This window comes from Populus alba, chromosome 18 (genome assembly GCF_005239225.2).
Source record: "Populus alba chromosome 18, ASM523922v2, whole genome shotgun sequence".
Lineage (NCBI taxonomy): Eukaryota > Viridiplantae > Streptophyta > Magnoliopsida > Malpighiales > Salicaceae > Populus > Populus alba.
The window spans coordinates 15,014,697-15,038,159 of NC_133301.1; the positions used below are offsets into that span (position 1 = coordinate 15,014,697).

A 23,463-nucleotide genomic window follows, 5' to 3' on the forward strand; every position below is an offset into this window, starting at 1 on the left:
TGACCCCAAGTTAAAGTCTTTTGTGGAAAAAAAAAACATTGAATGAAAGGTTAACGGCAACCAACTATTTTGAGACCATTAATGCTATCAATTGTTTTTTCCACGAGATGGGTCTACGAGAGGAGATGGGGGACATTAATGCTATCAATTGTTTTTTCCAACGGTCTCTACTTGCTAGATAATCGTTTCCAAGAGGTGGGCCCATGAAGTCCTCTATAAATGAAAGCCAGAACCTCCTCGCTAGCTGTCCTCTATAACAAATATTGATCCAACCTTCCCTCCTCTTGGTTTATATTCTGATATTCAAGATGTTGACGGTACTGTTACTGATTCTGATGCTTTCCCTGCAAGGATGGCATCCTCTTGGTTGCTTGGAGGAAGAGAGGATCGCTCTCTTGCACCTCAAAGATTCTCTTAACTATCCCAATCGCACCTCCCTTCCCTCCTGGATGAAAGCTGACGTCCACTGCTGTTCTTGGGAACGTATTGTCTGCAACAGCAGTACAGGTCGAGTCACCGAGATCCATCTTGAGGGCGTAAGGAATCGGGAACAGGGAGATTGGTACTTAAATGCCTATTTGTTCCTTCCTTTCCAACAACTCAACACTCTCAACTTGTCAAATAATCGCATAGCTGCTTGGGTTGAGAAGAAGGTACGCTCTCTTAAGTATTACAAAATATTTAGATTACTTTTTTAAATTAATCAAATAAAGTGTTGTTTCATTACTATCAATTTGGTTCTCCACTGTAATTCATCGAAGAAAATAGAAATCATATTTAGCAATAAGGTGTTGTTTAATTCCTTGCTTTATTAATATAACCACAACAGATATTATTACATTACCAATATTATTACATCATCACTATAACAATCACCCCTCTTAAGAATTACATCATTCTTGATCGATCATAATTAAATTACTCCGATAATATTATTTTTTTTCTTTATATGAAGTGTTGATTATTTTTTTTTATTTTTAAATAGGTGGTTATGAGTTACAAAGATTGAGAAATTTGGATTCCCTTGACTTGAGATCAAATCATTTCGATAACAGTATTCTATCATCATTGAAGGGGTTTTCATATCTTAAATCATTATATTTAAATTATAACAGGCTAGAGGGGTTAATAGATTTGAAAGGTTAGTTTTTTTTCTTTACTATTAAATTTAATTTCAAAAAACACAATTTAATTTATGTGGTGCAGTGAATTAATTAACTTTTATTTTATATAAATATCAAGAATCCTTGAGCAGCTTGGAGACCTTGGATTTGAGCGGCAACAATATTAATACATTGGTAGCCTCAAGAGGTAATCCGTAATATCATGATGATGAGCCCATCCAATTATTAAAGCTCATCCATACAATATTGATTATTCAGTTTCTTCCCTAACTAACATGCAGGTCAAAGCAACTTGAGGACTCTATACATAGATAATATCACAACCTATGAAAGTAGCTTCCAGTTATTGCAATCACTAGGAGCATTCCCAAACCTCATGACGATTCATATGAGCTACAATGATTTTAGAGGAAGAATATTAGGTGATGGTAAGTTATATATATATAGTGATGTTTATATATTTGGGTTTAAATGAAAATTTTAATTTTCTACTTTTGAACAAACAGAGTTGCAAAACTTAAGCTCCTTGCAAAGGTTGTACATGGACAGTTGTTATCTAGATGAACACTCCCTTCAAAGCCTTGGAGCACTGTCTTCTCTAAAAATTCTTTCATTGGTTGCACTCAGTGGCATTGTGCCTTCTGAAGGTAAATTAACAAATTTTAACTTGGTGGATATTATTATTTTAAAATTCTATTATCCATTTATTAACTCCACGATTAGATGTGTTCGTATAGAATTCCTCTTTTATATTTTCACAACCTACTAAACAAGTCTTGGAGAGACAATTCTCAAAATTAACTCAATTGAAATCTTTATTATTTTAAGATTCTACCATCCATTTAATATAAATAATATTTCACTTTAATTTTGCTCCTCTCTCAACACCATTTTAGTGTAATGTAATTAAAATGATAACATAAAAAACAATAATTTTTTAATGAAAAGGCAACTTCATACATAGAGAGTCCTATTTTTAGAAGGAGAATAAATTAACAATGGTGTATTTTTATTTTTTGGGCTAGACATATAAAAAATCCTTCTCTTAAATGGACAATACAATTTCTACACTTACCTTATGCTTTTAGTTTTTTTAGCCATGATCAATACGTAATGAATTATTTCTAATCTTAATCCCTTCTACATAATTTCTTGTTTAATTGATTGTGGCAGGCTTTCTTGATCTTAATAACTTGGAATACTTGGAATTGAGTTTCAATACTCTTAATAATAACATCTTCCAAGCTATCAGAACAATGACCTCTCTTAAAACTTTGATTTTGCAAAGCTGTAAACTAGATGGGCGAATATCTACAACCCAAGGTAAGGTTAATAACTCTTACTCTTTCCTTTCCTTTATAATTTTATTTGCTTTTATGTTAATATAATTTCTTGATTATGGCAGGCTTCCTTCATCTCAAGAACTTGGAACACTTGGATTTGAGTTACAATACTCTCAATAATACCATCTTCCAAACCATCGGTAAGGTTGATGACTCTTACTCTCTCTCTCTCTCTCTCTCTCTCTCGGTTATATAATTTCCAGTAGACACTCAAGAGTTTTAATTTTCCCTAAATTATAATGTAATCAGGCTTATGTGACTTAAATCATCTCAAAGTGCTGCATATGAGTGACAATGATCTCAGTGGTTTCTTGCCTCCGTGTCTGGCAAATTTGACTTCCCTTCAACGATTAGATCTCTCTTTCAATCACTTGAAGATCCCCATGTCATTGAGCCCATTATACAACCTTTCAAAACTCAAGTATTTTGATGGTTCAGGTAATGAAATATACGAAGATGATCATAATCTGAGCCCGAAGTTCCAGTTAAAGTACCTTTCGTTGAACAGTCGTGGACAAGGTACAAGAGCATTTCCCAAGTTCCTTTACCATCAGGTGAGCCTACAATATGTGGATCTTACAAACCTCGGATTAAAGGGAGAGTTTCCAAATTGGTTGATTGAGAACAACACATACCTACATGATCTTTATTTAGACAATTGTTCTCTTTCGGGTCCATTCTTGATGCCAAAGAATTCTCATGTGAATTTGGCACTCCTAAGTATATCCATGAATCACTTCCAAGGCAAAATCCCTTCAGAAATTGGAGCTCGTTTGCCAGGGTTAGAAGTTTTATTTATGTCTGACAATGGTTTCAATGGAAGCATTCCTTTCTCGTTGGGTAACATTGGCTTGCTACAAGTGTTAGACCTCTCCAACAACAGTTTGCAAGGGCAGATCCCTGGATGGATAGGGAATATGTCTTCTCTTGAATTCTTGGACTTATCAAGGAACAATTTCTTTGGTCGTTTACCACCTAGATTCGGCACTTCTTCAAATTTGAGATATGTTTATTTGTCCAGAAATAAGTTGCAAGGACCGATCGCAATGGCATTTTATGACTCCTTTCAGTTATTGGCTTTAGATCTTTCCCATAATCATTTAATTGGTAGTATTCCACAATGGATTGACAAACTATCTAACTTGAGATTTCTACTCTTGAGTTATAACAATCTTGAAGGTGAAATCCCAATTCAATTATACAGGATGGACCAATTAACCCTGATTGATCTATCTCACAACCACCTTTCTGGTAACATCCTTTCTTGGATGATATCTACTCATCCTTTCCCACAACAATACGATTCCTATGATTATCTGTCCTCATCACAACAATCCTTTGAGTTTACAACGAAGAATGTATCTCTTTCTTATAGAGGCAAGATTATCCAATACTTCACAGGAATTGATTTCTCATGCAACAATTTCATAGGAGAGATTCCTCCTGAAATTGGAAACCTCAGCATGATCAAGGTGTTGAACCTTTCGCACAACAGTTTAACTGGACCAATTCCACCAACATTTTCGAACTTAAAGGAAATAGAAAGCTTGGATCTTTCCTATAACAAACTGGATGGAGAAATCCCACCTCGACTTACTGAATTATTTTCTTTAGAATTTTTCAGTGTGGCACACAATAATCTGTCTGGCAAGACTCCTGCGAGAGTTGCACAATTTGCCACATTTGAGGAGAGCTGCTACAAGGAGAATCCTTTTCTTTGTGGAGAACCGCTACCTAAGATTTGTGGTGCGGCTACGCCACCGTCACCAACACTAACTTCAACGAACAATGAAGATGATGGTGGCTTCATGGATATGAAGGTTTTCTATGTAAGCTTCGGGGTTGCATACATCATGGTGCTTCTAGTGATAGGTGCAGTTCTTTACATAAATCCATATTGGCGATGAGCTTGGTTTCACTTTATTTAGGTGGGCATCAACAATTGTTATTATTTTCTGGTGGACAATCTTCCCATTTTATCCAAGTTTTGATTTTCATAGCCTTGATGGTACTAAAACTTGATGCTTTGTTGTGTATTCTAGTTTTAAGATTTAAACAAGTTTAAATGCATGCTCAAGTGTTGGATTAATTTTCATTTGTGTTTTGTTTTTCATTAATTTTAGCTTCTGTGTGATATAATAATTAATTTTCTTCATTAGTTAATCCAAGCAAGTATTTTCAATTCAATTCGATTTTCCAAGCCCATAAATAATTCCATGAGTTCTACTTTTCATTGTCTTCGTACCTTGTATATTACATTATTACTGGATTTTTATGGATGATCAATTCAAATTTACAACACAAATATCCAAAAATAATATCAAGGGGAATACATTACAACACAAATATCAATTCAAATTTACAACACAAATATTATTGTTAAAAACACACATTTGCATTATCTTCCTGTACTGAATTCATCAAAGAATATGGATTTGTCTTCGTAGTTTTCTTTTCTTGGTACCTAATATTTCTTGAAGTCACAATTGATCTAAAGGCAAGGTTGTCCAAAAAGAATTTCATCAATATAGCTTACAAGAGGTATTCACATACTAAGCACCTTACCAGTTCTTGCTGAAGTTGCTTAATTTGCTGGAAAACAATGTGTTTGAATGACTTAGCTTCTTCCAAACCAGTTTTTGCTCAAGCTATTAAGAACGCAACTTACCATTCAATATCCCTCCGAATGCACTGTTCAATGGCTGATAGAGGCACGCAAGTTTTCAACTTTTCCACCTCTATATGTAATCGATATTAGGAATGTAACTTCTCTCTTCATCTCCTCATTCAGCAATTGGTATATGTTCACCGAATGATGATGTAAGTTGTCACCAACATGAAATTCATGAACACGAGCTCCAATGTCAATCCAGTTACAGCAAGGGGTTTTAAAGACACCACACTGCCTCATCAACACCCTTATCTTTGCAGAATCATCCCGCCTTCTCATATTTGCATATATCTTAGATAAGATAATATATTTTCCTGAATTTGATAGCTCCATCTCTAGAAACAATTGAATGACCCTTCACCAACATCTGCATTTCTACACCTCTGACAGGCACCAAGAAATGACCCCAACACAATTTCATCTGGTTTTCCAGGCATCTTTTTGATTAAGTCCCAAGCTTCGTTCAGAAGTCCAGCACGCGCACAAAGATCAACCATGCAAGAATAATGCTCCACTTTTGGGACCAATCCAACCAATCCAAATGACAAAGTCATTGATTAAAAAACTCCCACATTTTGCATACATATCATTTAATGCACTCGCAACATAAACATTGTGTTGTAACCTCTTTCTGATGCATGTGTCTCAACCTATTTCCCCAAATCAAAGGCCCCTATTGAGGAACATGCAGACAATACTTCAATCATTATGACTTTATCTGGATTAGGACCTGCCTCTCTCATTCCATTGAATAGTACAATTGCTTCATTGGAAGCTCCATTCTGTGAACACCTATGAAGTGATTGTTGAACAAAAAAAAATCATATTAACTTGAAACACATTTACAAATTTCATATATCTGTGTGGTTTTTATTTCATAGCTGATTAATTGTGAAGAATTCAAATTTCAAGTTAGTTCAAAAGAACAGAAATAGACACAATTACATTATATGTGACAATTACAAAGTATAAAACCATCTAATTACCCTGTGATAATGGCATTGCAAGGGACAACATCCTTGTTTGGCATTGAATCAAAGACCCTCCTCGCAGATATCAAATCCCTTCACTTACCATACATGTCAATCAAAGCAGACCCCACATATGAATTTACCTCCATCTTCTTCTGCAAAACAAACCCCTCCACCCATCTCCCCAAACCCAAATCCCCACACGCCCCAAAAACACTCACCAACGTCATCTCATCTGGCCCAAACCCCTTTTCCCTCATTTCCATAAACAACCCAATTGCCTCTTTAGAAAAACTCGTCTTAGAATACCCCGAGATCATCGAATTCCTTGACACCAACTCTCTGTCACCCATTACATCAAACACCATCCGTGCAAACCCCATTTCACCACACCTTTGGTACATTCTAATCAAAGAACGATTCACAGACTCATCACCATCCAAACCAGCCTTTAACACCAGACGATGATCGATCTTTCCGTGAAGCAACCCCAAACATTCCCACACGCTATAAACAAAAAAGGGTATGTAAAATTATTTGCTTTTAGGCCTAAAGACTTCAGCTTGTAATACAATTCAACACAAAAATCATACTTTTTCCATGTGGTAGCTAACCCACGAAGCATGACATTGAAGGCATGGTTTAGTGATGTGATTAAAAACAAGGGATGCATACGCCAAGTCTTTGAGGTCAATGATTTTGTAAAGAAGGAAATTGGGTTTTGGTATTGAGTTTATAAGCATTTATGTGTGGATTTTTTTTAAAAGGTTTTTGGATTTGCATTGTTTAACATAGACAAAGGCTTTTCAGTTAAGTTTCCATTTATTTGTTAGAAAATAGTTTTTTGTTGGAAAGTGAATTTCAGAAAAAGTAAATTTTAGGAAAAATATTTTTCGATGTTTGGTAGTGTAATGAAAAAATAAATTGAAAAAACATTTTTCAATGTTTGGTTATGTCATGAAAAATGAGCTGTAAAATAATTTATTAATATTTTATTTTTCTCAAATTTATAAAATAACGAGGAACAAATCTTAGAAATTAAAAAGTTGAATGAGAATAAAATTGAAACAAATATAATTTCATAAATTATCTCAAATAAAATAAATAATAATCAAAATAATAGTGATCAAATCTAAAAAAAAAAAAATTGAAAGATGAAGAAATTAAAATAATAATAATTAACATTTCTAAATTATTTCAAATGAAATAAGTAACAATAAAAAAAATGAGGACCAAATTTGATAGATAAAAAACTTTAATTAAAAAAATAATAAGAAAAAATCAAATAATAATTATAAAATTGATAACCAAAGTTAATATAAAAACTAAATTCTAAGGGATGAAATTGAAAAACAAATATTTAAAACAAAATATATATAGCAATCAAAAGTTTGAGGACCAAATTTGATACAATCAGGAAATAATATGATATTTTTAAATTTTTCACAACTTCTAAAAAGTGTTTTCCGTCAAAAATAAAAGAAAACACTTTCCTGGAAACCAAACTAAATTTTTTGTTGACCGGAAAATATTTTCTATTAACCAAAAAATATTTTCTGTTGATCAATTTTTCTAATAACAAAAAAACACATAAAATGTTTGATGTTATTTTTGGGTTTGGAAGTTAGAGGTTTGAAAAAGGGAGATTGTAGGGGGTAGAAAAGAGGTAGGTCTTGTCTTGAGCATTGTTTTTGGAACTCAACTTTGCTCACACTTCCAAAACATATAAGTAAGGCAGCGTTTGTTACTGTCTCCGGATACAACAGGCATATCATAGATAGTTACCATCCTTGTTTTAAAACCTGATCTAGAAAATGTACAGGACAACGCCCGAGTTAAAGCAAAAAAATCGAGCTCATGTAGGTCTTGTCAGAGATTGACCCAAAAAACAAATTTTAAAAAATCAAAATCACATCGTTTTGATTTCTTGCATGTTCTCATGTAGTCACCAATCAACTTTTGACAGATTATATGCCCGGGAGAAGAAACTCTACCAAGAAGTCAGGGTACATCTCAAATCTTCTGCATAACTTTTTGAATGATGCATTCTGAGCGTCCCTAGTTTTCAAGGCCATGATTATAAAATCGAATTTCAATGTATTTATCTATGCACAGCAGCGAAGAGACGATCCACACAGGACCCCGATCGGTTCAAAGAGATTTGGAGCAGTGTTGTAAGTTGAATGAGGCAGAAGTATGGAAATGGTGGAGGTTGATGAAGTAGAAGATGTAATTACTACAGACAAAATGGCTGAAATTGCCATAAAGGTACTTTGTGCAGGAATGTCAGTTGCAATGAGCTCACTGACTGAATTTTCTATTGGTTCTGCAGAGAGGGATATGCAGAATATGTTAAGCAATGGGAGAATGCCATTGCCAACGGCTCCAGAGTTCTAGCAGGCCTAGAACATAATTTAGGGTATCCCGGTGGCTAATATTGCTAGCATCAGTGATGTAATTACATGTTCTAACCTAAATGAAAAAGGTAGCGTAGAGCAATTGCTGCTCCTGCTAACATATTTCTTTGTGATCTATTAGTTGGCAAGCTAACCAAAGATGAACAGCAGATATCCTTAGAAATATCTGGGATTGGAAGTAAATCAATGAGAATGAATGAGTGCTCACGGGGTGATTTTTTACAGTGGATTCAAATTCAACAACAAGGGCTATTTCCTGCAGCAAGGAAAGTTTCCGAATTTTCATTATTAGAATCCAATTACTTTGCCCACAATTTCTTCTCTGAACCACCTATCACTATGCTTAGGGAAATGTTGATCAAGCACACAGTTAACAACCTACAACTGTTGGATGATTATTTTTTAAAATTTTTACATGGAGTACTAGAACGAAAGGTAAAAAGGAAACTATCTTTCTCACAGTGATGTCCATGACTGTATTGTCATGAGGAAAACAATTGTCAAGGAAAATACAAATTTCTCAAAAAAATGAATGCTTCTTCAATCATAACTGAAGTCTTCATCATCATCAACCTCCACCTCAGAAAAATCGTTACTGCTCATGACAGATAGAAAAACTAAAACTGCAACTACTTGTGTTACTAGAAAGTATCTTGCCCTTCTTCTGAAAGTTTTCTCCTCTTCCGTCCTTTCCCTCTTGGGTTGCTTCTTAGGCTTTGAGCCTAGTGATAAAAACACATGAAAATAGTTAGAAATTCTATTTGAAAGAAAAGAGACATGGATGGTACCTTTTGACCTCTTATTTCCCAATGGCTTTTATTTTTCTTGAAGCATCTGAAACAACAAATTGTTAGTTTGATGATGACTAAAACATGATCTGTAGGCTGGTTAGTAAATCCACAACTCAAGACACTATCAGATGACCAATATAATATTCACAAGAATAAAAGATGAAAATATCTTGCCTGAATTTGAAGGACGTCTTGTTGAAGTTGATGAAGCATCTGAAAGGAATTGCGGGACAGAAGAAGACGATCCAGCCTCCATGAAATCTGTCTTAAGTTTTTCAGCATATCGTATGAGATTACCATGCTCCAAGAGTGCACTTTGCAGCATCGATGATTCCTAATGGCATGGAACGCATAAAAGGATAAGAGTTGAAAATATTTGACAAGTGAAGCAACAAACTCAAATGCTTTGTGCCAAGACAGAATAACAATAGCAGATCACGTGAAAATCAATTAAGTAGAAACTATGTTAACAGAAAATGGTTTCAAGAGAGTTTTTAAATGAAAAAAAATAAAATTGATGGTAATGTGTTTTATAACAGCATAGATTGCTGTAGTGTTCTTGAAAGAAATTAGAAGGACTTGATTGTTAGATATTTACAGCAAGGCCACATGTAATAACCATAGCGATGCTTGTCATCAGGGCATTCAACTACAGAAAGTGAATGGTAATGATGTAATTTTTTTTTGCACCATCATCCCAGGTCATGTATTACCACATTTTCAGCTGTAAATAATTGTTCTCGCCATACAAATGCCAGCATTCAGCTCTCACAGGTCACAGAAGACAATTAGTAAAGTGCCTCACAGGAAATGCTTGAAGAGTGAAAAGGACATGCCCAAGGAAATATGCGTCCAAACTAGATGGCCTGCACAAACAGAAAAATGAAGTTGGGTGTATAATCAATGCATAGTCAAGACCTCAAACTTAAAATTTGAATTCAAAACATAAAAACCAAAATATCTTTAGATGATTTCAGGTCAAAAATGAAAAATATATATATTAACCACGATATAAAAAAGAAACACCTTTCAAAAAGAAATGCGTGATCCCCTAATGTGGTTGACAAAGCTCCAAATGCAATTTTCGCTCTCTTGTAGATCTATCCATAAATAAAAATAAAAATATTGCAAGGCCATGGTCAAGGAAAATTAACAGAAAATGAAGCAATATATAAACGGGTAAAATCATTCCACAGGTGTATGCTTTCTAACACTAGTGTATGTGCGCAGATTTGATATCAACAAGTTGCAGAAAAAGATCATAAACGACAGAAGTGTAACCTCTGCTTCCCTTCGTTCAGCATTTTCTTTAGTTATCCCAAGTCGCTGCTTAACAACGTGCACTTGTTTCATTAATAGAGCCTTTCCTATCAACCAAGCCAGAGTGATAAATTGTTCGGGCAGAGGTTCCATCAGACCCCACCAAGAGTTCATACATGATTGCATCTGCAAGCCAGGTGCTAACCATCGCTTTCATTGATATCCATTCTGGGAAAGAGCTGAAGTCAGTGTCCAAATCAACAATACCATCTTCCTTTAAACTTTTGATTACCCCACCATTCTCGTCATTGTAGGCCACATAAGTGCCTGATTCAATATATGGAATTTGATCTCCAACAGAAAGTCAGATAAGTGTTTTGAAGACAATTTTGATATTTGCATTATATATTTGAGAAAACAAACATATATGACAACATGAACAAAGCATGCACACATTAAAAACCAGCTGCCATTTCTTGTCAATCAAAAAATCAATATCCATAAAAAACAGTCAGATATCCAAAAGAACTCAGTTAAAGGAAAGCATAGAACTCAGTTAAACTGCAAAATGATCACAGCCCATCTTAACAGACCTATCAACACATAAAAGAAGAAAACTTCAACAAAATGGAAACGAAGAAAACTTCAACAAAATGGAAACAAACATTTTAACAAACACTGAGTTTTAATTTTTCTATCAGACCTATGTGACTTAAATCATCTACAAGAGCTATATATCAGCGACAATAATCTCATTGGTTTCTTGCCAATCAAAAAACCAATATCCATAAAAATTTTTTTACAAAAATAAAATAAAAATATAACCTGTATATTTCTTGTATTTAAAGAGAAAAAAGCTATGAATTTAATCTCAAAACTTCAAAACTTTTCAAAAAAAAATTATCTTAATCTAAAAACTTAATCTATTAGATGGGTTCTAAAAATAAGATTTATATAATTTTTTAACAAATATTATCTTTCAAATAAAATTTTTTTAAACTTGAAACTTATATAATTTTACATAATTTTATATTTATTTTTTATAAAATAAAATAAAATAATAAAATTTAAATTTATAACCACTTGATTAATAAAATTCAAAAACCATGTAAACCATCTCATAATAAAAACTTAATCCTATAAGTATATGCGTTTTTTCCTTGTTGATGAGACCATTGCCATCATGTATTTTTTTTCTACAGTATAGGGCCGTAGCTTGGGGGCTCCAAAAGCCTAAAACTCGTCGATGTTATTTGCAAGAGATAGTTATTTATTCTAGCAGCAATTTAGTAATAACTACATTTGTTACTCATGCTTTACAGTTGTTAGAGTAAAAATAAAATTGGTGTAAAAAAATACTAGTACTAAATTATTGGTTCAAGTGATAACCCAAACAATACTAAAAAAAATATAATAACAATTAATAAAGTGCTAAAAAAACCATAAAAAAGGTAAAAAAAACAAACCTGAGCCTATTTAGATTATCAAATAACCTAATTCTAATATAATAGAAGGAAAACTATAAAACAATAATAAAGCAAAACTAAAAAAAATAGAAGAAGAAAACATAAGCTTAAAAAAAACTCGGGTGAATTTTATAAATCTGATCTAATATCTAAAACTTATAATTCGATTGTTAAATTCTGGACTCAACTTTAATAAAAAAAAATTAACTCCCAACTAATTTAATTTTAAATAATGAATGAAATCATTGAAAAATATTAATAAAAAAAAACTTGTAAAAACAAAAAAAAAAATAGCAGCACAAAATGATGAGGATAAGATTTGGGAGAACAAAATCCGAGGATGAAATTTGAAAAACCAAAAAACAATTTAAAAATGATTTTATATAAAATAAATAGCAATTAAAAGAATGAAGATAAAATTTAAAAGATTAAAACACTATAAAGAGTTAAAATTAAAAAATAATAAATATTAAAATTAAAAAAAAAATATATATATATATATATATATATATATATAAAAAAGGATAATGATGGTGGTTTCATTGCAAGGATGGCTGATCCTGATGGTGGTTTCATTGCAAGGATGGTGGTTTCATTGCAAGGATAGCTGCCTCTCGTAGGAAGAGAGAATCTCTCTCTTGCACCTCAAAGATTCTCTTAACTATCCCAAGAGCACCTCCCAACGTCCTGGATAAAAGGTGAAATTAAAAGTATTTTCTGCAGCAGCAGCAGAGGTTGAGTCACCGCACTCCATCCTTGGAGCGTAAGGAATCAGGAACCGGGAGAAAATAGAAAAACATATTTTGATTATTAAAACAACGAAAGATGATTTGTTGTTTTTCTTTTAATTCCTTACTTTATTAATATATTCATACAAATTAGACCGTCAATGTAACAATTACTTCTTTTATTTTTCGCTCTTTCATAGCAATTAATTACATGCCTCTTCATCAATATAAACATGCCTCTTCATCAATTTAATTAAATTACTTCAATAATATCTTTTTTTCATTCTTTACATGAAGTCTTAATTTATTTGTTATATATATATATATATACTTCTCTTTTCTCTATTAAATTTAATCTCAAAAAACATAATTTGTTATAGTGAATTAATTAACTATTATTTTTTAAAATATCATAAATTTTTGAGCAGTTTGGAAGACTTGAATTTGAGCGGCAACAATACTAACAAATTGATAAGCTCAAGAGGGAGGTAAGGAACACATTCACATAAGGATTGATGAGTAATTGGTATGGCAACTTCACTTTCAGAGATTATTCTGTATGTAGTGCATCGTGATTATGTTCTACTGTTTTTATTCATGAATATTTTCATGGAAATAATTGCGATGAAACAATGTACCATCTCTTCAACTACTGAGCTTTCCTTTATATTTACAGCTGTAATTTGGGGGACCGAATCCAGGATAGCAATGTCTCTGACATGAAGTTTGGATGGCTTGATCTCTTTGCTTCAAGAATGTCAAGTTACTTAAATGTATTATTCACATGTCCTTGGATCATGTATGGGTGTTTTGACATGTTCTTGTGGAGCTTTCTCAGTTGCCATTACTTTTTCTTTCTTTTTTTATCATGTAATGAAGTCTTGGGAAACATTTTTCATGCTTAACTTTATATATTTCCATTTTCAGATTGCTATAGTTAAAGTTTTGTATGAAATTCGTATACTGAGTGGAAAGAGCTATTGGGAGTATGGATGCAAATGAAGATGGTTTGTTAGATCTTTGAATTGGTGTGTGGATTCTGAAAAGCTTTGAATCCTAGACATTGAGGTAATTAACATCTTTGACTCTTAATTTTGAACCAATCCAGATTACAATTCTTCTTGTTGCCATTCTAATTTGTCAGAAAAAGAAAAAATATGCTCTTTCACTCGTCTGTGTCGGATATTTTATGTTTCCGAAGTATTATTGTGTGTCAAATAATAAAGCTATGCAGACATGCACTATCTAGAGAGAGTTAAGCTTGCTTTTAGACTTGCAGGTAGTATGCTTGCTTTTAAATAAAGCTCTGGAGTGATAATAACCGGAGTATTCAATTTTTAGCTGAATTTAGCTGAAGGTAAGTGACGTATTGCGTATAGAATATCCTGAGCGGTAACATGCTTTTATAAGCAGAAATGACCGATTTATTCTAGATTATAGGATAATGATAAAAGGCCTTTCGTTCGCTGTTCTTTATGGTCCACAATCCATGTTTGTTATTATTATTACAATTATTATTAAGAATTGAAGCTGCAAAGCGGGGGAAAGAGAAGGATAGACTTACCTGGAGCTGCTACTTAAAGACGAAGACGATGGTGATGGAGGGCTGGCTAACCAAGGTTACTTTCTTCCCCTCTACTCTGTTTTTCGTTCACTTCTCCTCTGTTCTTGCTTTTCTCTGCTTGTTTTCTCTCTTTTTCTTTTTCTTTTTTTGCTTTCTCTTGTTCCCTCTGTCTCTCTCTGTTCTTGTTCCTCTTGGTCTCTCTCTGTATTATCCGTGTTTGTTCATTTCGTTTGTATTATATGTCCGTGGTTCTCCCCTTCTTTGTGGCCTTTCTCTGTTCGTCCTGGTTTCTCAGGGTTTGTATTTGGTTGGTTGGATCAACAACCTACGGTGAGGGGAAGTTGAAGTTCCCTTTCGCTGGAGGAAGGACACAAGTCTCTCTGTCTTCTCTATGTCTCTGTTTTTTCCCACCTGCCTCTTCGTCTCTGTGTTGTGGACTGGTCTTTATAGGCAAGAGAATGCCCCTTCATCACTCCCGGGATAGTGTGGAGATTACCACGGTCCTGTCATGCTTGAGAAAAAAAAAAAGCCCATTACTGGACTGTTAGGGGCACATTGTGGAGGAGAGATACTGTATAGAGACGTGACCATGATCTACTGCCGTTTCTGCTGAATCGGTGGGATGAAGGAGATGAATAGTTTGTTTTGAAACCGCGTTGTTTTCACCTGAAAGGGCTATTTTAATTTTTCTCCTGGATGAATTGCAATTGAAACCCTGTTGCCATTTACAAAAACAATTTTTGGTTTTCAATTTAATTAATTCATTCTTTACTTAGCTATTTAACTTTTAAATATTTTAAAATTACCTTTACAATAATTAATTAACCCTATGGTATCACCTTCTATTTATTTTGGTTCTTTAACTTTAATTTTTTATAATTTAAATTTAAATTAATCCTGAATTTTGATATTTTTTAATTAAGCTTTATATTTTATTAATTAAACTAATTTAAAGTTTATTTAAGTCCTTAAACTTATTGATCCTTCACGTTGTGATCAAATTAACTTTTAAATTTATTATTTTTATCTTTATTAGTCCTCAAATTCTCAATTTGTCTTATCTTGATTCCATTTTCAAATTATTTTTTTATTCACATCATATATCTCGTTAGTTTAAAGGAACCGATTGATTTACATATCAGATTACAAATCGATAGAAATCTTTAGTCTTACTAGGATATAATAAAATAATCATGGTTAGTTTGAAATGTGAATCATATTGTTTATTCTTACTAGGATATAATTAGGGCTTTTTAACTGTTCCGGAAGCTCTGTGAGCAATCTTTCTGTTATCAATACATATATTTTTCACTTCATTTTTTCCTTGGATTCCTTCTCCAGGAAAATTTTGCAATTCCTCTAGATCCTCGCAGAGATGTTGGAAATCTGTGACAACAAATTCACCTCTTGTTATGGTACCGGTTTTGGATATGAGCTTCACCTGTTCTTGTGCATACATAGCAGCCGCTTCACTATCTCCTGTAAGCATAGCAGTTCTAATGCCTAATGACTTCAGTTCCTTGATGGCCTCTGCAACCCCTGTCCTGCAGCTGTCAGAGAGACTGAAAATCCCAGCAAGAGTTGCTCCATAGTACACATATCAAACAGTCTTTCCTGTCTTCTTATCGCCTTCAATTGTTGGCACTATAAGAGCAAAGCACCAAAGCATTTAGAACACCTCGAAAGGCCAATTCTACCAGTTTGTTACTAGGATATAAAGGCTTTTTACCTGTTCCCGAAGCTCTGTGAGCAATCTTTCTGTTACCAATATATATATATATATTTCACTTCAATTTTTCCTTGGATTCCTCTAGGAAAATTTTGAAATTCCTCTACATCATCAGGCTTTGGTTCTAGTGAATGCCACCTTCCATAGTCGACTATAGCGCAGCTGCCATTGGATGACTTGATTTACTCTCGATGCTTGATACCCTGAGAAACTTGAATAAACATTACTTGCCAGTGAAGAGTAAAGTTCGCCATAATTGAAGAATTATAGACATAGTCTTTACCAATAAAGCAACGTGTATGAGCTGATATCATCGCAGAGATGTTGGAAATCTGTGACAACAAATTCACTTCTTAAGGTACCGGTTTTGTAGAAAGTCATTGCCTTAATCTTGCCTAGTGTTTCAAGATAGTACCCCCCCTTTGATCAGAATACCAGCTGTTGCTGCCCTTGTAAGTGCACAAAAAGTTGCAACTGGTGTAGACACGATAAGAGCACATGGACATGCACTGACTAAAACGAGTGATCACGGTTAAGAACTCGTAATTCTAGTGGAATCACTGCTACGCCAGCCGGCATGAATATCACCGCTGCAAATCTGAACAATGAACTAAAATGAAAACTTTCCCACAAAATGAAAGGTAGGATTGTCTAGCAATGGAGCTGACGATTCATTCTGAAAGAATGATGTGAAGGGCTGTGTCCAAATACTCGTTCTCGGTACTCTACTTCAGTGAAAGCCTATAAAACTGGATGAGTAATTGGACTGCAGTATGCCTAACCTGGAGTATAGTACTGAGCAAATTTGTCTATGAATCTTCGAGTTTTAGACTTGCTGTTTCGAGCTTCTTCCACAAGCTTTGCCATTTTAGCCACCACACAGTCTTCAGCTAAAGCGGTAGTTCTAACACCCCATTACCACCAAAGCCAAAATGCATTCAAAAACAATTCATAGAGTGTCAGAGAGAAGTATTGACACCATTTAAGTTAATAGTTCCAACCCACACTATGGAATCACTTGTTTGGCAACCAGAAATGACTCTCCAATTAAAGTTTTCTCATCCACTTCACAATTTTCTCCATCAATTGGTATAGCTTCACCAGCCTTAACTGCAAGAACAGTGTTTAACATGACCTCATCAGCATCTATTCCTTCCCTAGTGTCGCACATGGACGCGCAACATCGTGGCGTCAATTAGGAGTCGCCACATAGCTAGTTGTTTGGTTCAGGGTTGCTAGGAAAACTCGGGTGTATTGGTCTTGTCAAAGATTCGAGGGTAATGGACTGGTTGTGGCTAAAAAAGATACTAGCACCCCTAGCGTACATTACTTAAAGTAAGCTGCTTTGTGGTTGATGTGGTTTAGAGGTTTTTACGGTTGTCCATATAAAGGCTTCTCTTGTGGCATTTACAATTCTTTCAATAATCGTCTTGGCCATATGAAATGATAAACACATGATGTATTAACTACATATTCAGCTTCACATATTAATAAAGTGATTATAAATTATTTACTTGAATTTCTTGTGAATAATGTGTCTCCAATGTAGAAAACAAAATCCATAGCACTCTTTCAATCATTCATATCTCTGACTCAATCATTATCACTATAGACCACAAGATCAAAGCTATTAGAATATCCATAAAATAAGCCAAAATCAATTGTACATTTGATATACCGAAGAATTTGCTTCGAAGCTTTGAAGTGAGTCATAGTTGGTGTTTCTATAAACCTATTCACAAGTCCTACTCCAAAACAAATATCCAGACAAATGCATGTTAAATATCTCAAACTCTTAACTAGGCTTTTGATTAATATTGTAGAGTTTATCTTCTTCCTTTTAACATTGTTTCACATCTTCACTCCTATTTATTATAAAAAAGAAAGGAGACATTGCTTACCCAATTCATGTCATTGTTTGGGCTTGAGTTATTTGGGTAGGCATTGTTTCAACATGGTAAGGTAATTGGTTAAGAAAGAATATGATATCTATATTATTAATTAATTTATTTATTTTAATTAAATATGGAATTATTTTTAAACTCGTGGTGAGAATAGATCTATGAACTTAACCTCAAAACTTGAAAAACTAATTTGAAGGTCATAAAAATAAAAAAACTAATATGTTGGCAATATTATTCTAAAGTTAATAAAGGATGATAAGCGCAAGAACATGTTCATAAAAGAGGTCGAGGTTATCCGTTTTTAATTTTATATAATTCTGGCAAGGAAACAATCTACTTCGAATTATAATAATTAAGCTAATGAATATCCTTTGTTGAATAGAAGTAGCATATTGGAAGAACGTCTTGTGCCGCTAATTTAGAGTCACCTTATTTAGAACTTCTACTCTAAATTTATTATAATCTATTGTATCAATTGGTTAGATTGTATATTAATCGAAAGTAAATTTCTTATTTTAACAACTTTAAAGATGCACCTCCATCTAGTGTATTTTAAAAGATTTAACAAGTTGTTACTTGTCTCTAATAGTGAAAATAATATATTTATAGCCCACGCTACGCTACAATCGCAAATATTTTCAATATAAAAAAAATATATAATATTTTTTTATTAGAAAAAAAACTTAGATCATGTGAAAGTTAACCCAATCTATAATTAATTAATTAATTGAGAATTTGAGCTCCTTGAAAAAGTTGTTTATGGACTTTTGTTTTCCGGAGAAAAGTCCCTTAAAACCCTTGAGCACCACCTTCTCTAAAATGTCTGTCTTTGCCTTAAGTTAGGGGCTCTGTATCTTTTTAAGGTCAATTAACAAGTTTCAACTCAACTCTGTATCTTCTCTAGATATGTCTGTGACTGTGCCCCATAAAGAATTCCTCTGCTTCTTTAGGCCTTGATGTTCTCACAACCTATCTAACAACTCGTCCATCAAGTTTTTGATCCCCAATTAAGATGGTTCTATGTCTTGAAGAATTCTTAAATCCTGCGTAACTTGAATTCACGACATAACTCAAAGAAAAGAAAATCAAGTCCCCCAAAGCGGGAGCAAATTACACAAACACTTTGTTCCAATTTCCAGCATCCATTTCGCATCACTAATGATCATCAATGACGAACAAGACAATCTTGATAAATGAGATTTTACTCTGTAATTTGACCTGAAACATGCAAATTAAAATTCAAAGTGTGAGCATTGAATTTCTTGCCAGTTTACACCTTTCTGTGGTGTTTCCTCTTTCCATTGATTGAAGAGCGTCTAAAAGGAAAAACTGAAGAGGCAAAAGTTCGGTTGTACAGTGAAAAAGGGCATGAGAAATACACGAAAACAGAGATGCATGAATCCTTCTCCACTAGCGGCTCCCGTCCATCGGATCATTGCGGTTTCAAGACTGATGCCCAATCATTGCCCTCTTTGTTCGATTCCTCAGACCTTTTGGAAATAGCATATTCCATGTAAAAGATGCCCCGAGTTTTAGAACTTACCCCGGGGGCAAGTCTGTGCGCAAGGGCACAAGGGGACGGAGGATTTGACAAGGGCTAAGAGTATTATATCAAGAAATGATTTTGAAGAATTTCTGAATATTTGTTGAATAACTGAAATAGGAGTCTTGATAAGGGCAAGAACATAGGCTCTCCAAGACGATTGACCTGAAGGAGAGAAGGAATGCTCATTCTGCCACACACTGACTCTTGGTCTCAAAGAAGAAACAATTACTTGGCTCTATAACCTTAGCACATCAAACACTCCTTTGCACATTGCTGCACTCCTCGGGGTTTGCCATGGTGGTGATGCAATGCTGTCCTCATTTACCATTTTTTGTCTTTCTGCTCATCAGACATGTATATGCTTCATTTAAGGAAACAGAGGACAGTGTATATATACAAGGCAGTATATATATAATAGTCGAGTATTATTTCTGCTTCTGCTTCTTGTTCTTTTTATAATAATCAATTCATTCAATGCGTTTTAAATTTCTATATAAATGGGCATTGGTCAAACTTGATAATTAATTATTAAACTTTATAGAAATTAATTAATATATATATATATATATATATATTAATATATCATAAAACTAATAATTAATACACACACACACACACACATGGTCAAAACTCCAATCCACACACACACACACACACACAACACACACACACACACACACATATATATATATAAAATATATCATAAACTAATAATTAATATACAACATGGGCATTCGCCTTCAATCTAATAAAATAGAATTCAAAAACTTATAAGCTAAAAAACCATCCTCTACTTGAAAATCGTCGTCTCTTATGGAGCTTTGAAGCTCACAAAATTATCGAAATTTGTAAGATGACATATCCATCTGTCCCTGGCATAAAAAAGGAAAAAAGAAAAAAAGCAAGATTGATGAAGAACCAATAGAGAAAAGCATAGAAGAGAATCCCGAGAATCTATGGTTGAAGAGATGTAGAAGATGTAACAACATATGTAAACCAATATATTACATGTGTCTCTCTGGATGTATACGAAGGAGGTCGAGCTGTTGGGAGGCTTCTACACCTTCCTCTTATAGGCCTGGAGTCTCACATGAGAAGAAGAGAACAAAATATAGCCAAGGACATCCTGCCGGCCGGGCATGCCAAATAGAAGGCTTGCTAGCTAGCTAGGAGGAAATGCCGGCAAGTCATCCTTGGCTGCATTCTACTCTCTACCTCTTCATGCAAAACTCCTACACCAAACTCCACGCTATTTTGTGGCAATATCTTACCTCTCTACTTCATGTTCTTGTGTGCCAAGCAATATATGGTTTATATAGGCAGGGATGGTCGAGTCAAAGGCATGGAGGTGATCTCTATGCTCATGCTCATGTATTCCATGGCTGACCAACTTTTCTGAAAAAACGGCTAGTGCTTGCCTGACAACTAAAGGGTGTGACCACTTAAGGCTTATAAAATAATTAGGAAACTATATTCGCATATCATTACACGTCCAGCAATTCACTTTGTCGTAGGAAAAATAATCTCATATGAATTTTTTTTTGTCATAACTGAGAAATCAATTTGGATCTCAGTTAGTTTTAATAGGGTGGAAAAAATTGGTGAAAAATCACGAAAATCTTACTGTGCTCTACCTGTAATTATTAGATACAGCATAGAAGAGGAAAACAAGAATGGGATTGTACTGGTCAATTTGAAATGTTCCGCCTGGTTAAAGAAAAATTTCAGGGTCAGGCTGTTACTTTTCTTTATAAAGGATTGTACTGGTCAATCACGCAATCATTTAATTTTTGAGTCCAAAACTTTAGATTAGAATATGATATTTGACCTCATCTTTTATCAGTTGATTTTTTGGTTGAAATTCTGTGTTAAAAATTTCAGCTACATAGGGTTCAAGTTTACTAGAAATTCTTGAATGTATCATGAACTAGACTAATTAGTTAGAGCTATCCTTGCCTCGCTTAATTTTTTCGAGTTCCCCCTTGTAATCTTTTTTATTTTTTAGCCCTTATTATTTTAATAGGACACTTTATTTATAATATTCTCGATTACTATATATATAAAAAAGGAAAACAAGAATGAGAGAATTTAAAAATAGTTTTTAATAAGAAAAAATTTCTTATCACATTTTGAAGAATTAAAAAATTAATTTTTTAATTGAAAAGAGAATTCCTATCATCATTTTCTCTCTTTTCTTTGTATTTATCTCTCATATGCTACAAGTATCACTCATATGCTTTAAGTATCTTAAATTCTAAATTTCATGGCATATATGGTTAGGAACAAAGTTATTAAAATCACAAGTTAACTTGTAAAATCGTAACATGTATCTAACGTGCTAAATCGGACTAAAATTCGAAACCAGTAAAATCGGACTTAACTCGAGCAAAATCGGTAAAATTGGTAAACTCGGTAAAATCGGTCTGATTTTACGAGTTTATTAAATTTATGATATGAACCAAGTCAGGTCTAAATTTAGCCTTAAAATGTCTAGTGACTAGTTTTGCGAGATTGAACATATCTTTTAAACCGTGTATTGGATAAAGCTAAAATTTTACATGGAAATATTAGATACATAAAAATATATTATTGTAAATTTTTAGGTCAAATGGTGTTTAGGAAACATAATATTTCAGACGGTCAAATTTAGTAAACTAATATTGTCAAATATGTCAAACAATACTTTTGTTTACTGTTTAGGACATATCTAGAATTACTAGTGGAATTTTGCTTCGATTAAATTTGGGATAGAAACTAGACATTTGAAACTTTCCAACTATATATCGTAGGCCCAATAATTCATCCAAACGAGAGAGAACAATATGTTTGAATTCAAGAGAGAATGACATGTTTGAAATCAGGACTCAAATCTGCCACGAATATACAAAAATTAGAGATTTAGGCTACATGGAGAAATTTTGACATGAAGACCTTTTTTTATTATTCTATTTTTTTTTTTTAAATAGTAATTTTTAATTTAAATTTTTTTTAGCACATTAGACATTGTTTAGGGGTTTATTTCATTATTCAATTTATGTTAGTTAATTACTAATTTAAACTCATTAGCTTGCAACCCAAAAGGGGTCTATCAAGATTTATTGTGCTGGAAACAGCCAGGTTGTCACTAGATTTATGTGTGCTTCCTACCTTTCAGTGATTCCCTTGTATTGAGAAATTTTATTTCGAGACTTTTTATTTCTCCATGTCATTAATTTATTAATTCATACTAGCTATTTATCTCTCTCATTCTATTTAGATCACTTATTGATTATAATATTGTTGATTCATTTTATTAGATTTTAATGTAATTTAATTTCTTGACTATAATTATTAATATATAATTGGTTAAAAAATTACTTATGATTTCACAATTCGATTTTTATATTGTATTTTTCATGTCGTGTAAAAAAAACATTTTTGACAACCTTGGTTAGGAATATATATGATGTTTAAAGATAAAACTGATATAAGAAATTATTTGATGGTAAAATTGATACCTTCCCAATAATTAGGAGATATATTTCAAATTCCCTATTTTGAATTTAGAAAAATTGGACACTTATGATTCCTACAATGCAATATTATTATACATATTACACTAATGAATGGAGAGGATGTCCTAATAATGTACTTAATACTGAACTTGGGAAAAAAGATTTCCACCAACTTTGTTATCTATAATGAACCTTTTCAGATAAAATTTGAAAAATTAATAACTTCACTACCTTAAATGATGATTTATTTTTATTCAAGAATCAACACGTGAGATTTTAATGAATTTTAAAAAAATTATATTAAGAAGCAATTTATGTAAAACTTGTGATGTGTATATTTATTTCAAGAGCCCCGAATGTATAACTACTCAAGATATCATCTTACAATCATATGTAAAAATTATTTATAATACATGATATATTATTAGTTTGAGGGAGCCTATTGATTTAGATAT

The 23,463-nt window shown here is 33.2% G+C and overlaps 1 protein-coding gene, 1 long non-coding RNA gene and 1 pseudogene across 5 annotated transcripts; 1 reads left to right on the top strand and 2 right to left on the bottom strand.

Annotated features, from left to right (window-relative positions):
• The first annotated feature begins 974 nt into the window (after positions 1–974).
• Positions 975–4,562, top strand: LOC140954974 (uncharacterized). 4 transcript variants are annotated; one of them, XM_073406296.1, is made up of 6 exons: positions 975–1,141; positions 1,243–1,311; positions 1,406–1,552; positions 1,631–2,447; positions 2,530–2,607; positions 2,717–4,562. In XM_073406296.1, the coding sequence occupies exons 4-6, from the start codon at positions 2,381–2,383 to the stop codon at positions 4,372–4,374; spliced, it is 1,803 nt and encodes a 600-aa protein (XP_073262397.1). In that variant the 5' UTR covers positions 975–1,141; positions 1,243–1,311; positions 1,406–1,552; positions 1,631–2,380; the 3' UTR covers positions 4,375–4,562. The 4 variants fall into 4 exon arrangements, with proteins under 4 accessions (XP_073262397.1, XP_073262399.1, XP_073262398.1 ...); XM_073406298.1 differs by having other exon boundaries at positions 1,243–1,552; XM_073406297.1 differs by lacking the exon at positions 975–1,141 and having other exon boundaries at positions 1,157–1,311.
• Positions 4,563–9,472: 4,910 nt separating this feature from the next.
• LOC140954975 (uncharacterized) lies at positions 9,473–10,953 on the bottom strand. Its single transcript, XR_012168678.1, has 3 exons — positions 10,599–10,953; positions 10,344–10,417; positions 9,473–10,183 (listed from the first exon to the last, which is right to left on the bottom strand). It is a non-coding gene; the product is annotated as an uncharacterized lncRNA (long non-coding RNA).
• A 4,625-nt stretch (positions 10,954–15,578) lies between these two features.
• On the bottom strand, positions 15,579–17,235 carry LOC140954956 (cadmium/zinc-transporting ATPase HMA2-like; annotated as a pseudogene).
• Positions 17,236–23,463: the final 6,228 nt, after the last annotated feature.

Coding starts and splice junctions, on each gene's coding strand:
- LOC140954974 (XM_073406298.1), top strand. CDS start 2,381: ATGACCTCTCTTAAAACTTTGATTTTGCAAAGCTGTAAACTAGATGGG. Junction 2,448..2,529: donor GCGAATATCTACAACCCAAG/GTAAGGTTAATA, acceptor TGATTATGGCAG/GCTTCCTTCATCTCAAGAAC. Junction 2,608..2,716: donor TACCATCTTCCAAACCATCG/GTAAGGTTGATG, acceptor TAATGTAATCAG/GCTTATGTGACTTAAATCAT.